Here is an 18,174-nt window from a genome sequence, read left to right as displayed (position 1 = left end):
CAGAACAAACAAAACATTATGACTGAATGTCGTGTTGTATCCTAAATTGAAATAATGCCATTTGCAGCAACGTGGTGCTATTGTTCTATCAGTCAGTCATGTCTGACCTCATGGACTGCAGCATGTCAGGCCTTCTTGTCCCTGCAGCAACATGGATGAACTTAAAAATCAGTCGATATACTGAGTAAAGTAAGTCAGACAGAGAAGGAGAATTATCATATAACACTCCTTATATGCTGAAGCTAAAAAGAAATGATACCAATGAACTTATTTACAAAGCAGAAACAGATTCTCAGACTTAGAGAACTATGTTTTCAGGAGGAGGAGAAAAGATGTGGGGAAAGGATAGATAGGGAGTTTCAGATGGGCATGTACACACTGCTCTATTTAAAGTGGATAACTAACAGGGACCTACCATATAGCACAGGGAACTTATGTGGCATCCTGGATGGGAGAGGAGTTTGGGGGAGAATGGATACATGTATGTTTATGGCTGAGTCCCTTTGCCATCACCTGAAACTATCACAATACTGTTAGCTTACTCCAATACAGAATAAAATTTTTTGAGAAAAATGAAAAAAGCAAAAATAAAAAATTTGAAAAGCACATTAATGGAAGAAGTGATGAAATCCCCCAAAATGTTTCTTTTACTAATGTTTAAGTATTTTTTAGCTTTTTAATTTATTTACTTATTTTTTTATTGAATGATAATTACTTTACAGAATTTTGTTGTTTTCTGTCAAACTTCAACATGAATCAGCCATAGGTATACATATATCCCCTCCCTTTTGAACCTCCCTCCCATCTCCCTGAAGAATTATTTACAGGGCAGCAATGGAGAAATAAACATAGAGAATAGACTTATGGACATGGGGAGAGGGGAGGAGAGGGTGAGATGTATGGAAAGAGTAACATGGAAACTTACATTACCATATGTAAAATAGATTGCCAATGGGAATTTCTGTAAGGCTCATGAAACTCAAACAGGGGCTCTGACTAATATTTAAATATTTTTGAGCATTATTGTCTTGTTAAATTTTGGCTTGAACTGTGCTTACATGGTAAAAGTATTTCTGAATACTAATAACTGTGACCTGTTAGCTCATATTATTAAAATACCACAACAGAAAGCAAAATAAACTTCCAATGTGCTCTGTGTATAAAGAAAGAAAATACATATTGATTTTTAATTTTTATAATAGGAGAAATAGAGCATACATAATATTTTGAAAAATCTGATATCACCAAGATTATTTTTAAGAAGTATACTTTGTAAATGGCAAATACTAGGTTTCCAATGCTAACATTTTTTTAATATCATCCTCTTTTCCGTATTTTGAAATTTAGAGTTCTTTGAGTTTGTTTCTTTTGGTGCTAACTAAAGACTGAGGCTTATATGAAATAACAGACTGTTCAGTGTTCATCAGCTATGGATGTGTTTGTGTTTATCTACATGAGTATGTTCTTGAAATTAAGACAAAAGAAAAGCCAACAAAAAGTTAACAATACCTGTTAGGCTGTATTATCACCTCGTAAAAAAAACTTGATATTTATTTTTAATAAATTTCAAATTCTTTCAGGATTAAATGAGGTAATATCTGCAAAGTGCTTAGCACAGTGCTGTAAAATATTCAGTAACTAGGTAAATTAATTTTTAAATTTGGAGAAACCAATTTGTAAGGTGAAGCATAATCATAGTAAAGGTTATGAGAACTATGTTAAATGTGGAAGATTAAAGAATTAGTGACATTTAGAAATAATGGGCACATTATATCATGCAGAAAGAAATTTCTGTAGAGAGGTATAATATTATAAAGAAAAATTATCAAGAAGTGGGTGAGAGAATTGAGTTTTTGATTAAGTGGAGAAACTAGTGATCAGGAAGAAGTGGAAATATTCAGTGGACTTGCTAATTTGAGAAGCTAAGGCCTAAGCAAATGTTTTCAGGTTCTAATTACATGGTGTTGAGTGTTGAGCTTACCAGGTGGTTGTTTTAGATGAAGTCTATCGGAGAAGGCAATGGCACCCCACTCCAGCACTCTTGCCTGGAAAATCCCATTGACGGAGGAGGCTGGTGGGCCGCAGTCCATGAGGTCGCTAAGAGTAGGATACGACTGAGCAACTTCACTTTCACTTTTCACTTTCACACATTGGAGAAGGAAATGGCAACCCACTCCAGTGTTCTTGCCTGGAGAATCCCAGGGACAGGGGAGCCTGGTGGGCTGCCATCTATGGGGTCGCACAGAGTCAGACACGACTGAAGTGACTTAGCAGCAGCAGCAGCATTGCAGTTAAGTAGGAAATGGCAACCCACTCCAATATTATTGCCTGGGAAATCCCATGGACAGAGGAGCCTGGCAAGCTACAGTTCATTGGGTTGCAAAGAGTCAGACAGAATGGAGCAACGAACACACACAGAGCAGTTGAAGAGAGCAAGACAAAAATAAGAAGGGACTACTACAAGGCCCAAAAGAACATTTAATCAGAACATAAGTAACATTCGTCTTTTACAGCCTACATAGAGTTACTTTTTTATTACACTCATTCTGTTTGAAAATTTGGTAACAAATTATTTTTATATCAAAATAGGTTTTCCTTTTGTCATCAATTCTCCATACTAGAACTTAATGGAAAACTCTTACAAATGCCCCACTCCCAAATGTGTGTTTTTTTTTTTTTTTATGAATGAAATCCACAATTGAAATACATTTCTTATTGTGCTTTTTATAATTACTGAACGGTGAAAACAGATAAAACTGTCTTTTTCTACTGAGTTAAAACCCATATACATAAACTGCATTACCATTGTTATTCATTACACTATTGGAACTGCTACTTTAGACTACTAAGAGGGTGTATATGTGTGTGTGTGTGTGTGTGTGTATGTGTGTGCTCAGTCACATCCAACTCTTTGTAACCCCATAGACTGTGGCCTGCCAGGCTCCTCTGTCCATGGAATTTCACAGGCAAGAATACTGGAGTGGTTGCCATTTCCTTCTCCAGGGGATCTTCCCAGTTCAGGGAAGATCAAACCCACATCTCTTGTGTCTTCCTGCATTCACAAGTGGATTCTTTACCACTAAGAGGGTAAGGTTTATCAGACAGTAAAGAATCTGCCTGCAATGCAGGAGACCAGAGTTTGATCTCCAGGTTGGGAAGATCCCTTGGAGAAGGGAATGGCAACCCAATCTAGTATTCTTGCCTGGAGAATTCCATAGACAGAGGAGCCTGGCAGGCTGCAGTCCATGGACTTGCAAACAGTCAGACAGGACTGATCGAATAACCTACTTACTTAAGAGGGTAAGCCAATATATTTCTATTCATTATTAGAGTACAGACTGAAGGGGAATGAAATAAAAAATCTTAAAACCTGAAGCTTATATGTAGAAAGTGTATTTAGAGATTATAGAGTATACTTGTATTGGAATGAACTGAAAAGTAGACTGTAAAAAATTCATGTGCTGGAAAAAATGTTTCAAAAAATAAAGCAATTGAATTTAGGTATATTTTAAGAGAACCAGGGTTTGACTGGCTCTTCAGCTAATAAATCTTAACATCTTAAAATGTATTATTCAAAATCCCCTTCAGAATAATGTGAAGAGAGATGGACTATTAGCATTCATATATTTTCACTGAGTTAACACTACTGTAGTTTAGAAGATGAATTTAAATATATCATTATGTACAGTTGCTATTTAAAGCCCAAACTAGTGTCTGAAGCCCAAACTAGTGTTTGATATAGGGATTATATTTAGAATCCTAGCATTTGATGGTGGTCATAGTGGTGTTGATGACCACCCCCCCCCCCCGCCTCGCTTTTTTTTTTAAACATGCAGTGTTTGGATTCTGTGCAAAGTGGGTATGGCCCTTTAAATTATTTTTCTCAGTCATCTGCGCTGTTAAAATACGACCTTCCTCTGTAAAACAAAAAAAGCAAATGGTAAAGCCTGAAGTTCAAATATGAGCTGCTTTCTTACATCTTTGCAAGGAGCTGGCAAATACTGAAGCTCCTTTGGAGCAAGAACCAGTCATATTTAGATCCCAGGAAGAACCATCTTTTTTTTTTTTTTTTTTTTTTTAACCTTTTTATTTTATATTGGAGTACAGCTGATTGGACCTAGAAACTCATACCGAGTGAAGTAAATCAGACAGAAGAGCCATCCTGAGTCCAGCTCACGCATCTGTGCCATTCGCCCACTGGGGTTTACCTTTTCTCTCTGGACTAGACTTCAGCAGAAATCGCCAAACTAACACAGGTATCACCAACTATACCTATAGCTGTTGCTCTCAGCATATATCATTATAACCAGTGCCACTTGATTGCATATACGGAGCACAAAGAATAGAGATTTTAAAAAGTAATTAAGTAAATTTAATATTGTAAGAAAAAGAGCTAAATCATTCAGATTTTAAAATTACTTTACAAGGTAAATTACCTTATATTTTTTCATGGTTTACCATTGAATACAACCAATAGTGTTGTTAGTCAATATTTCAATATATCTCTTGGATTAACTGAGTGGACAGACCAAATGATCACATCAATGAAGGTAGGATGTGAGCAATAAAATAATTATTTAATCAGTGATTAATTGTTCTTGTCTGTATAACACTGTGTATCTCTATTTCATACCTACATCCAGAATTTTCTTATATATGTGATATAGCTTCCATATTCCTCATATATTCCAAATCTGGTAAAGAATTTTTAAAAGCATTATAAATCTATTTCTGTACAATTGTGTTGTCTTATGAGAAGTTATCTTTAGGAAACTTTAAATGCTATAAGTGAATATTATGAACACAGAGGTCTATATATTTTAATCATATTATAAAAAATAACAATGGAGCGTACTTCTCTGAGGAAATGAAAATATATGAAAAGTATTTTATTTGGTGACATGCTGGCAAACTAGTGAACATAAGAATTTTCAATTTGTTTATCAGAATTCTATTATATAGAATATTGTTATTATCAAAATTATATTTAAACTATTTGAAGTAAATTGCTTTTAACCTATATGTTCAAATATTATGGACATAATGCCAGACACCCTACAGGATTACTTAATTACAAATAAACCAATTTGGATCACTTTTGTAGGGCTTTCATTTTTAACAACTTGTTGGAAGAGGATCTTTCAGAGATAATGGGAGGTAAACTATCTTTAATCATGAAAAAAGAATGAAGATAAAAAGATAGAAAAATATCAGAAGAACTAAAGACAGAGAAATTTTAGAATACATTATGTAACACTATCTTTACAATACAAAATGACTCATAAAAATTATATTGGCATTTTTCTGGATAGAGTTTTTAAGTATAGTATGAATATTTCATCTATCATAGCACTGTTACCCTTTTAAAGTTAAAGTATATATCACATTTAGAGAACTCCAGGTAAAAGGTGAAATGATATCTAAAGAGATGTTAACTGATAATTTTAAGAATGGGAAAGAAAATAACCTGAGACAAAAATCTTTCTTAAAAGAAAATTGCAAAAGTAAAATCATGCATCAGTAATTAAATGGCATGAAATAATGATGTCAGTAAAACACAAAGAACCCGGAAAGATAAAACCTGAAAACTTAGATTTATATGTCTTAGAATTGCTATTACAATTTTTTAGAGATGAGTGGAAAACATGCAACATATGCAACGGTGCAACACATTCCTTCCAAAAAGCCAGCGCGAAAAGAAAGTGAGTGTTTTTTTCTCCCAATCCCTACTGAATTGTGATATTATTCGTTCCCTTGGTAAATGATTTTTATAAGGAATTTAATTTTAATTTAGCATATGACACATTATGTCTAACTCATTCTCAAGATTTTGTCATTTAAAAGATTTACCTAGTGGACTTTACATAGTAAGAAGAAACAAATTACGTAAATCTCCTTTATTTGGGAAAAAAAAAAAAAACTTTGTCAACTCTGTTCAAACATATTTATAACCTACATGCTTTATGAGAAATAATGTGACTATTAAAAGGTTTCTATTTTAATCTCCAGAGACAAAAGAGCAGCTAATTTACACAGAAGTGAAAACAGTCACTTCACAGTCCAACCAGACAAAGAAAACAAGAACTAAATCACCTGAAGAAAAAGGTAAAGTTTATGTAGAGGCCTAGCTTGTTGTTGTTTAGTGACTAAGTCATGTAAGACTCTTTTGCGAGCCCATGGACTGTAGCCCACCAAGTTCCCCTGTCCATGGGATTTCCCAGGCAAGAGTAGTAGAGTGGGCTGCCGTTTCCTTCTCTAGGAAACCGTCCCAATCCAGGAATCAAAACTGCATCTCCTGCTTGGCAGGTTGATTCTTTACCACCGACCCACCAGGGGAGCCAGACCTAACTTACATCTTCTCCAATTGCTCAGTTTACCATGGTACCAAATTACTAAGCCTGCCCAGTTTCACGGGGTTGCTTAAACTATATCCTATAACCTAAACAAAAAATGTAGTATTGCAAATGAAATGTCCATATTTATCATATTGCAGATAATTATTGTAGTCTGGGTGCTATATACATAAATTCGTAACTGAGCAATCAAGTGGCAAAATTCATTCTTTTCAACTTGTTTGGAAACAATTGTGACTCTCCTGATGTCATTATCCACTTGTTCTATGAAGTTTCAAGAAATAATGCATGGTTAATATTATTTGATACATATTTGGAGTTATAATTTCTTCTACTGCTGAAACTATAGCAAAGTTCCAATAAGGAAATGATGGGTATTTATATATTTATATATATATATATATATATATATATATATATATATATATACTTTGTATGCATGGAAGCACACAATATTTACAAAATTATAAATATACTCTGATCATGGGTCAATAAAATTGACTCATACAGATATGATTTAGAAGTATGTTTGCACTCCAAAAACCAAATACCTGTATTTGATATTTACTTTGTATTCATCAATCATAGAGATGAATCAGAGGATTATTTTGATAAAGTTAGAGTAAGTGACTTTCCTAAGAGATCTATATTAACAGAACAGAATAACTCTCATTTCTTTCAAATTGTTCATTATCCATTTCAATTTATAATTCCAAGTTTGAAGACATTCAAGAGTTAGGGTTTTGAATTTATGGAACAATCTGCCTCTAAACCCTGCTCTGTAACTTAATCTTTACTCTGTTGATCTCAGCCTCTTTTTTTTTTTTTTCCCTCTGGATAGGGTCTTCAGTTCCATTTCCTTGGTTTTTCACCGTAGTGATTCTTGGAATCTTCTGTTTCCTTCTCCTTTTAACCACAGGAATCTTAGGATTTATGGGTAAGTTAAACAAGACCAGTGCCCTGAACCAAATGTCTCCTCCCTTGGGAATTACTATTTTTACCAGTCTTCTTTTCCTAGTAGTTCCAAAGCTATGATCTCCAGTGCTACCCAAGAAACCTTTCCACCATCACCACTAATGTAATCACTTGGACAGTTATCAAGTTCCTCAAAAGTTTCTAATGTCTTCTTTACTGACACAGCCTGGATCATATTCCGGATACTTCCAGGAAAGACTATATTTCAGATTTTATTGATGACTGATCATACTTTGTGAACATTAATTTCTCTGTATTCTCTGATGCCTTTTCATAAATGGTCCAATCTTCCTGCAATCTCCATTCGGCAGTTCAAACTTACTTTTTAAAATTGTTTATTGTCACAAACACCTAATACAACCCAACAATGCTTTTTCTCCTATATTATTACAGTCACCTCCTAAAATCAAGAGACTTTCAAAATCCTATTGCAATTGCCAGATAAACTTCTCCGAGTATATCTATGATCATGTCATCACAATGCCAAGAAACTGTCTCATCCTGTATTTATTATGTTAAAATTCCCCTACTTGTATTTGCCTTTGTGAATCAGTTTTATTTCAACCAAATGATTTTTAGCTTTCCTCCCTATGTACAGATTGGCTTCAGATAATTTTAGATCATTTGCTGGTCCCTGCAAGGTTCTCTAAGTCTCTCTGCCACAGTACGTTTGTTTATGCTATTCTCTTCATCTGGACAGCCTTCCTCATGTAGCCTGCCTCTGCCTATGAACATTTTAGACATCTCTCAAGGCCCATTTCATAGGACATGGATGAATTTTCTAAATCATCCATGATGTATTTTCTAACTCCCTAACTTGATGTCAATTCTCTCTGTCTAAAACCCATTTTGTGACTTTTTATTATTACTTTCTATTGGAGTATAATTGCTTTACAATGTTGCTTTAGGTTCTGCTATACAATGAAGTGAATCAGCTATATGTATAGATATATCCCCTCCCTCTTGGACCTCCATCCCACCCATCTAGGTCATCACAGAGCACCAGGCTAAGCTTGCTATGCTCATTTTATACATGGTAGTGTATATATGTCAATTCTAATCTCCCAATTTGTCCCGCTCTCCCCTTCCCCTCCATGTCCACATGTCCGTTCTCTACCTCTGCGTCTCTATTCCTACAAATAGGTTCATCAGTACCATTTTTTTAGATTCCATATATATGCATTAATATGCAATATTTGCTTTTCTCTTTTTGACTTACTTCACTCTGCGTAACAGGCTCTACGTTTGTCCACCTCAGTTTAATTGACTCAAATTCATTCCTTTTTATGGCTAAGTAATATTCTTGTTTATATGTACCATAACTTCTTTATGCACTCATCTGTCAGTGGACATCTACGTTGCTTCCATGTCCTGAATGTTGCAAATAATGCTGCAATGAACATTAGGGTACATGTGTCTTTTTGAATTATGGTTTACTCAAGGTATATGCCCAGTAGTGGGATTGCCGTTTCATATGATAGTTTTATTCCTAGTTTTTTTAAGGACTCTCCATACTGTTCTCCATAGAGACTGTATCAATCTACATTCCCACCAATAGTGCAAGAGGGTTCCCGTTTCTCCACATCCTCTGCAGCATTTATTGATAAGCCAAACTTTTTGAATTGTATGCCTGTGTGTATACATATAATCATGTATATAACAGATATATATTACTTTTATTAACATACAATTCTCTGGCCATATATTCTCACTTTTACTGAGTAAAATTCAGTGACTTCAAGTATATTCAGAGGTGCACAACCATGAAACAGACTGTTCATCATTCAATTGTGTCCAATGCTTTGTGACCCCATGAGCTGTGGGCAACCAGGCTCTTCTGTCCATAGGATTCCCCAGACAAGAATACTGGAGAGGGGTGCCGTTTCCTTCTCCAGGGGATATTCCAGACCCAAGGATCAAACCCGGGTCTCCTGCATTGCAGGCAAATTCTTTACCATCTGAGCCACCAGGGAAGCCTAACTTTTATCAGTATTAGAGCATTTTCCTTACTCCAAAAAGAAATCTCACACTCATTAGCTATTGCTTCCCATTTCTCTGAAAATTTGCTAGCCTAAAGCAACCAATTATCTATTTTATGTCTCTCTAGATTTTCCTGTTCTGGACATTTCTTAAACGTGGAATCATATAATACATGGTCTTTTGTGACTGGCTTCTTTCACTCAACATGATGCTTCCAAGGGTCATTCATGATAGGATATATCAACATGGCATTCCCTCTAATAGCCAAAAAATATTCCACTGTATGGATATAATTAATCTATAAATTAATCTTGTATCAGAAATAATTTGTAAATATTTTTCCCATTATTTGTATTACTTTTCACTCTCTTGTAGTGACTTTTCATGTGTAAAAGCTTTTAATTTTGATGAAGCCCAGTATACTCTTACTTTGATCACTTGTGTTTTGGATATCATATCTAAGAAACCATTGCCTAATCCAGGATCACAGCTTTCACCTATGTTATCTAATGTCATAATTTTAACTTCTTCATGTGTGTGTTTGATCCATTTTGAGTTAATTTTCATGTGATGTAAGGTGAATATGAGGTATTTTTCCATTTATTTAGGTCTTTAATTTTTAACAATTTTCTTTTTAAAGTACATGTTTTACACATCTTTGTTAAATGTATTCCTGAATATTTTATTATTTTTGATGCTATGATAAATAGAACATTTTTCTTAATGTTGTTTTCAGATTAGCCATTGCTAGTGTTGAGATCACAAGCTTTACCTTGAAGACAATGGCAATCCACTCCAGTACTCTTGCCTGGAAAATCCCATGGACAGAGAGCCTGGTAGGCTGCAGTCCATGGGGTCGCGAAGAGTTGGACATGACTGAACGACTTCACTTTCACTTTTCACTTTCATGCATTGGAGAAGGAAATGGCAATCCACTCCAGTGTTCTTACCTGGAGAATCTCAGGGATGGCAGAGCCTGGTAGGCTGCCATCTATGGGGTCACAGAGTCGGACACGACTGACGCGACTGAGCAGCAGCATTCCCAAAGGCTTTTTTATGCTGTAATTTTTTGTCTTCTTGTATAGTCTTATCTCTCTAAAAAGCACAGGAATAAAACTCCTGAACATTAACTGACATTAAAATTTAAATTATGCCTATTAGTCTGCCCCATGTTATGCTTTCCTAGAACTAATGATGTACAGTAAAGTTTTCCAGGGTCGATTACCAGAGCTTCCACTGGACAATGGAACACAAGAAAATTCCGCATCTAAAAACATAACTTTCAAAGAGAAACCACTTTACACAGGTATGTAGACATAAAGACTGAGACCGACAAGTTTCTTCTCTGCTTCTCTCAATCACTTGATAACCTGCTCAAATTGGATTTTATTTTAGAATCAGACAATTGTGGAGTCCAACTTTCATTTCATTTCATTGGGAAAAAAAACTTAGTCTTTCCCAGTGGTTAGATTCTTCTGTATCCATGGTACATTCTTTTAAATCACTGTTTCACAAAATAATACTTTTTCTAACAAATAGTCCTAACTCTCCTTTAGCACATTCTCTAATCGTTATTATATGCTCTCTTGTGGATATGTAGATCAAATACTAGGTTTATGTACCTGATATACATAAACAGGTACAATGTATCAATGCTAAGTTAAGATCGGCTCTGTACCTATAGATTTTACTTAGTCTAGAGAATGCTTCCCTTGTGGCTCACCTGGTAAAGAATCCGCCTGCAATGCGGGAGACCTGGGTTCAATCCCTGGGTTGAGGAAATCCCCTGGAGAAGGGAAAGGCTACCCACTCCAATATGCTGGCCTGGAGAATTCCATGGACTGTATAGTTCACAGGTCACAAAGAGTCAGACATGACTGAGTGACTTTCACTTTCTTTCTTTCAGAGAATACAAAGAAGTTGTTTTCCCCTGTGAACTCCTATCTGTAGAGATTGTGAGAAAAAACATCAATTTTCTAAGATATATATCCTAGAGAATTTTAATAGTCTTATGCATAGATTTGGAGGGATGTAAGTCATCTCCCTAAGGCCAGGAACTTAGAAATGAAGTCCATCCATCTCACGAAATCAATGGTTTTACAAGGACTAGAAAGGATTCCTCAGTAGCTAAGTTCCAGAGCATTCCTTTCAAGATACACACTGAATGGTCTCCGGGGAATATCTTTTGTTTTGAAGGAAAGGAATGTAAAAGTAAATGGTCGTGTTGTGGACAGAAATGTTACTATATTTCGGATGAATCAAAGAACTTTGAAGAAAGTAAAAAACGCTGCAAGGAAATGGACTCCACACTTCTTAAGATAGAAGATAAGGAAGAACTGGTGACGTATTTCTTTTTCCATCTCACCCTGTGTTCATCTTATTCTTCTGGCCATCTGGCCATTAGGTGTTGCCTAAATCATTTTTTTTTTAAGCTGTGCTGGGTCTTCCTCGCTACCCGTGGGCTTTCTCTAACTGCGGTGACAGGGCTTCTTGTGGAGGTGACTTCCCTTGTTGTGGAGTATGGGCTCGAAAGCTCAGGCTCAGTAGTTGTAGTGCACAGGTTTAGCTGTCTGTTGCATGTGGAATCTTACTGGACTGGGGATCCAAGCTGTGTCCCCTGCGTTGCCTGACAGATTCTTAACAACTTGACCACGGGGAAGTCCTGTTAGCTAAATCTGAATGCTTGATAATATTTGAGTGTCCATAGTTTACAGTTGTAAGTTGATTCAGATCTAGACAGTTCTCATCTTAAGGTCAGAAATACAAGTAGAAATGAAATTAGAATTTCCTTTAATTCATCTAACTCACCCACAGTTAGAACTTTTCCAGTAGAGCAAATGTAAAGGGAAACATGAAACAACTAGGAAAAAATTATGCTTAAAATATTTCATTTTATCAGAGATAATTATATTTTCATACTCATAATTTCATGGAAATGTAGCTTCTCTCTGAAAAAAAAAGTCATTTTACCTCCAACAAAATCAAGAAGTACAATACCACTGAGTTTAGGGTAAAAGGAAGACTTAGTATGAATTTAAAATTGAAGATCAATTAATTCAAACTCATATTAAATTTTAACTCATACTAACTTCCAAGAAAATTGAACTAAATATTTCATAATCCTTATCAATATCCTTGATTTGAATAGAGAAATAATTTACTATTATTCTTTCAAGAAATATATTCTTACATTCCATGTTAAGGAGAATCTTTATTATTCTTTCACAGACACCGAGACTAACTCAATTTTCTGTAAGAGTACAATCACCCATATCTTTGGCTTTTAACAATTCATAAATAGTCATAAAAATATGAACTTGAAAACCATCAAGAAACAGAGCAAATCTGAACCCGAAAAGAAGACCTTTGCAGATCTGAATTACCTTCCTTTTTATTCCAAGGGGCTTCCCTGGTGGCTCAGACAATAAAGAATCTGCCTGCAATGCAGAAGATCTGGGTTTGATCCCCTGAAGAAGGGAATGTCAACCCACTCCAGTATTCTTGCCTGGAGGATTCCATAGACAGGAGAGCCTGGTGGGCTCAAAAATTAGCTTTAGAGTCTAGAAGCCCTAATCTTTTATGTAGGATATCTTCATCAAGAAATAAGATCATCTATGAAAACCATAAAATTGAATGTCAAATCTTATGAATAGATGGTATGTACGTAATTTTTTTCTGGGTAGAGAGACTAAGTTTTTGCCATATTCTCTATGGTGAAAGAAGCAAAGGAAAATAAAAACAAACTAAGGGTAAAAACTAAAGCAGAATAAAGAAATACAGAATTTATAGTCAGAAACTCTATCTTTAGTTCCCTTTTACACATTACTTTGCTTGTAATAAAACTGGTTATATTTTCTTTCCAACATATGTTAGGAAGATCACATGAGATAATATATGAACATTGCTGTTGTTTGTTGTTGTTTAGTTGCTAAGTCATGTCGACTCTTTTGTGACCCCATGGACTGTAGCCTGCCAGTCTCCTCTGTCCATGGGATTTCCCAGGCAAAAGTACTTGGGTGGGTGACCATTTCCTTCTCCAGGGAATCCTCCAGAACCAGAGATCAAACCCGTATCACCTTCATTAGCAGGCAGGTTCTTTACCACTGAGCCATCAAGGAAATCCCAATATATGTGCATAAATGTGGTAAAAATTAAGTTACAAGATAAACATCAGTTACATTTGTACTTATCAAGTAATTTTCAGATACCCATGTAAACATCTCATCTGGTAGAATGACCACTTCTTCAAGATGCTCACTTCACAAAAAATAAGCACAGTACTTTTGAAAAATAATTTAAATGACATTCGTAAAAACCTCATATCTGTCACACCTGGACCTCAAAATACCAACCAATTTTGCTCAGAATTTTTTCTTGAGCTACAAGTGTCAGTTTTGAAAGTAAATTAAGATATTTTAGTCTGAAGATTAAATAAGATAGGTACAGGACTTCCCTAGTGGTCCAATGGTTAAGACTTTACCTTTCAACACACAAGGTACAGATGTGATCCCTCGTCATGCAGCTAAGAGCCCACATGCCTCTCAGCTAAAAATCCAAAACATAAAACAGAAGCAATATTACAACACATTCAATAAAAGCTTTAAAAATGATCTACATTAAAAAAATCTTTAAAAAAAGAGATAGGTAAGCTAAGACAGTGTTATTTTATGTCTCATTTATGTCAATATATTTAATAAATATAACTAAGACTATTATTTTATCATTTCAACAGAATCAGGATGAAATTGATCTTGAAACTGTTGCTCAAAATAATAAAATATTAAAAAGATTATTATTTCATTTAAGAACTATGAAAAGACATTTTTCTCATAGAATATATCTCTTTTTATTGCAGAACTTCATTCAAAGCAGACTATCCTATTTCTATTGGATTGGATTATCTCGTAAAGGAACCAGAAATCAATGGACATGGGAAGATAAGTCATTGCCTTCTCTAAAATTGTAAGTCTCTAGAATAGATAGTAAATAAAAAGTTCCATATTCTAGTTTACATTTTGAAAAGTATATAGGGAAATGCACACTTTAATATATAGACAAATATACATACATATATGGGCATATACATGTGGCTCAGTGGTAAAGAATCCATTGGTAATGCAGGAGACACAGGTTTGATCCCTAGATCAGGAAGATCCCCTGGAGAATGGCAACGCCCTGCAATATTCTTGCCTGGGAAATCCCATGAACAGAGGAAGCTGGCAGGCTACTGTCCATGGGGTGGTAAAGAATAGGACATAACTTAGCGGCTGAGCACACACATGAGCATTGCATGTACATACAGACACACACATACAAAGAATTTAAGTTCAGAAAATGAGTATATATAGAGAGGGAGGCTTTTCAACTTGTTGCTATAATCCTTATAAAGTATGCTTTAGGAAAGGCTAGGGCACCAAGGGATAGTTTCTTGTAAGGAAAGAAAAAATATATATACCTTAACTTTGAACCAATATTTCTTCTGTTTGCATTCAGATACATTATTTATATGCTTTATTTTATTTTAAGTGACTGGAAAGAGTCAAACGAAGGAAACTGTGCATATATTAAAGCAACAAAGATGTCTGCTTCTGACTGTTCCAGATTCATGGGCTTCATTTGTGAGAAGTAGGTAGCTTCTCTTGCTACCTAATGAAACAACAACCAAAGACACATGCAACAACGTTGCCTTATAAAAACTCAGACCCTTGGAAGTCCAGTCTGTATATCTCTCATTTCAGAATGCTTTGTTATGGGCTGCACCTATATTTTAGCTTGGTAGAGATACATTGTGGACCCTCCACTTCTGCCTCTTTCAAACATAAATCCCAGATCACACCAGTTATGAGCACAGGTTGGCAGAGTGAGAAACTATCAGTGCTTCTCATGAACCTTAGGACTGTGTAGTCAATTTCTGCAACTCACACAGATTTAGTAAGTAATCTTGCAACCTGTTGTCACTGCCATGTACATTTTACTTGGGATTTAATGCCAAGAGTAAGCGACGTCATTATTCTGTATCAATTGTATATGCATTTGTTTGATTTCTTACTTTTTAGCAGAAAGACAGTATAGTAACAGGAAGAAAACAAATAGATCTGTGTTTGTGACCTATACCACAACTAATAGCCTGAATGCTCACTGGCAAGTCCAGACTTCTGTATATGATTCCATATTGCAAAGTGGCTGTACCATTTTGCATTCTATTAGCAGTGTATGAGAATTCCATTTGCTAGTGTCCTACTAACTTTAATATTGAAAACATGAAAAATTTCTTAATAAAGGTGTGGTATAATAAAGGTATATTTGTATATCTCTAATGAATGTTGCCGGGAGAAACATCAATAACCTCAGATATGCAGATGACACCACCTTATGGCAAAAAGTGAAGAGGAACTAAAAAGCCTCTTGTGAAAGTGAAAGTGGAGACTGAAAAAGTTGGTTTAAAGCTCAACATTCAGAAAACGAAGATCATGGCATCTGGTCCCATCACATCATTGGAAATAGATGGGGAAACAGTGGAAACAGTGTCAGACTTTATTTTTCTGGGCTCCAAAATCACTGCAAATGGTGACTGCAGCCATGAAATTCAAAGACGCTTACTCCTTGGAAGAAAAGTTATGACCAACCTAGATAGCACATTCAAAAGCAGAGACCTTACTTTGCCAACAAAGGTCCATCTAGTCAAAGCTATGGTTTTTCCAGTAGTCATGTATGAATGTGAGAGTTGGACTGTGAAGAAAGCTGAGCACTGAGGAACTGATGCTTTTGAACTGTGTTGGAGAAGACTCTTGTTAGTCCCTTGGACTGCAAGGAGATCCAACCAGTCCATTCTAAAGGAGATCAGTCCTGGGTGTTCATTGGAAGGACTGATGCTAAAGCTGAAACTCCAATACTTTGGCCACCTCATGCCAACAGTTGACTCATTGGAAAAGACTCTGATACTGGGAGGGATTGGGGGCAGGAGAAGAAGGGGATGACAGAGGATGAGATGGCTGGATGGCATCACCGACTTGATGGACATGAGTTTGAGTAAACTGCAGAAGTTGGTGATGGTCAGGGAGGCCTGGTGTGCTGCAATTCATGGGATCGCAAAGAGTCAGACACCACTGAATGACTGACTGAACTGAACCAATAAATGATGTGCACCATCCTTTCATAGATCTCCTATGGTAAAGATTGATTAAATATTTTGCCTATTTTTATTGGGTTGTTCATTTTCTTATTATTGAGCTGAGAGTTCTCTCTTTATATGTTTTGGATGTTAATATTTTTTCAGACATTTGTTTCATAAATACTGCCTTCCAGTATACCTTGTATTCCCTTAACATTCTTTTTAGAAGTTTAGATGAGCAGAAGTTTAACTTTAAGAAGTGAAATAAATAATTTTTAAACATATGTTTTTATATTTAAGAAGTTTTTAATTAAGAAATCTTAATTAACCTGAACTTAAAAAATTTTCTCCTATGCCTTCTTCTAGAAGCTCTGTTTACATTGATATCTATATTTCATTGCATTAATTTTGTATATAGTGCAATGTATGGATTGAATTTTTTTTAATGTTTTGCAAAAAGATGTCTAGTTATTTCAGCACCATTTTTTGAAAATTGTACTCTTCTGTTCAATTATCATGGCACTTTTGTCAAAAATCAATTCACCACTTATACTTGTATCTATTTCTAAACTCTATCCTATTTCATTGATCTGAATATCTGCCTTCTTTCACCAATTACTTGATTATTGTGAATTTATAGGACGTTGTGAAGTGATGTGAGTTCTCCTGCATTGTCTTTTTCAAAATTGTTTTAACTTTTTTTTGCAAAGAATAAAAAACTTACTTAGCAGCCATTTTTTATTATAATTCCATTACTAGTAAATAAAATCTTAGCTACTTGAAAAAAATGGCTGATTCTAAAATAGGGGTAGGAAATACATAAGAAGAGCCTGGAGATTTTTGTAGTTCTAGAAAATGGAGAAGTGCTTAAAACTGTAGAGGTATGTCATCTAGGTAAAGGAATTACCAATGGCCAAAGCTGGAACAATTTAAACAGCAAAAGTCACAGAAAAGAAATAGTATTAATTATAACCCCAATATAAAATATCCATGAGTCCAGAGTAGTATAAAATGATTGAATACTTTAGCAAATGAGGGAGATGAAACAATCTCCTGTGCAGAAAAATTCTAAATAAATAATGTAGATGCTCTTGCCTAAAAGGGATGGGACTCCTTACTCCTTAAGTACTTACTGCACATAATGATTTCCTTCCAAAGAAATTATTACAGAAGAGTAATATGGAAGAGGGAAAATAAGAGTAACCTTTGAGTGGAAAACCTGACAAACACCACCTCAGTGAGCAAAGGTAACATCAACAGTGAGGTCATGTTCACAGTTTGTTCCCTTGATATGATGTAATAAAATTTACACTCTGTCATCCTCCCCAAATTTACAACTCCAATCTCCTGATGAGAAAAATGTCAGACATATCTCAATGAAGGATATTCTAAAATATACCTAAGTAGCAGTTTTCAAAACTATCAAGATCATCAAACACAAGGAAAGTCTGTAATAGCCAAGGGAAGCCTAAAGAGACATGACATCTAAATGTCATGTGGTAACCTGGATGGGATTCTGGAATAGAAAAAGGACATAGGTAAAAGTAGTTAAAGAAGCATGAATAAATTATGGATTTTAGTTACTAAAAATACACTGATGTTGGTTTATTAATTACAACAAAAGTGCAATATAATATAAAATGAATTAAAGAGGAACTGATTTCAGAATACATGGAATTCTATACTATCTTCAAACCTTTTCTGTAAATGTATATTGTTCTAAAAAACAAAATTCATTTTAAAAAATTAAAATTA

General features: G+C 35.1%; 1 protein-coding gene across 1 annotated transcript; it reads left to right on the top strand.

Annotated features, from left to right (window-relative positions):
• The first annotated feature begins 3,912 nt into the window (after positions 1 to 3,912).
• On the top strand, positions 3,913 to 18,174 carry LOC133248120 (T-cell surface glycoprotein YE1/48-like). Its single transcript, XM_061417877.1, has 8 exons — positions 3,913 to 4,256; positions 5,631 to 5,702; positions 6,010 to 6,105; positions 7,195 to 7,290; positions 10,516 to 10,614; positions 11,505 to 11,647; positions 14,164 to 14,270; positions 14,835 to 18,174. Exons 2-8 carry the CDS (start codon positions 5,633 to 5,635, stop codon positions 14,935 to 14,937), a joined length of 714 nt encoding a protein of 237 aa, XP_061273861.1. The 5' UTR covers positions 3,913 to 4,256; positions 5,631 to 5,632; the 3' UTR covers positions 14,938 to 18,174.

The sequence above is a fragment of the Bos javanicus genome, chromosome 5 (genome assembly GCF_032452875.1).
Source record: "Bos javanicus breed banteng chromosome 5, ARS-OSU_banteng_1.0, whole genome shotgun sequence".
Classification (NCBI taxonomy): Eukaryota; Metazoa; Chordata; class Mammalia; order Artiodactyla; family Bovidae; genus Bos; species Bos javanicus.
The sequence above is the reverse complement of the archived record's forward strand: the minus strand, read 5'-3'. Positions and strand labels throughout refer to the sequence as shown.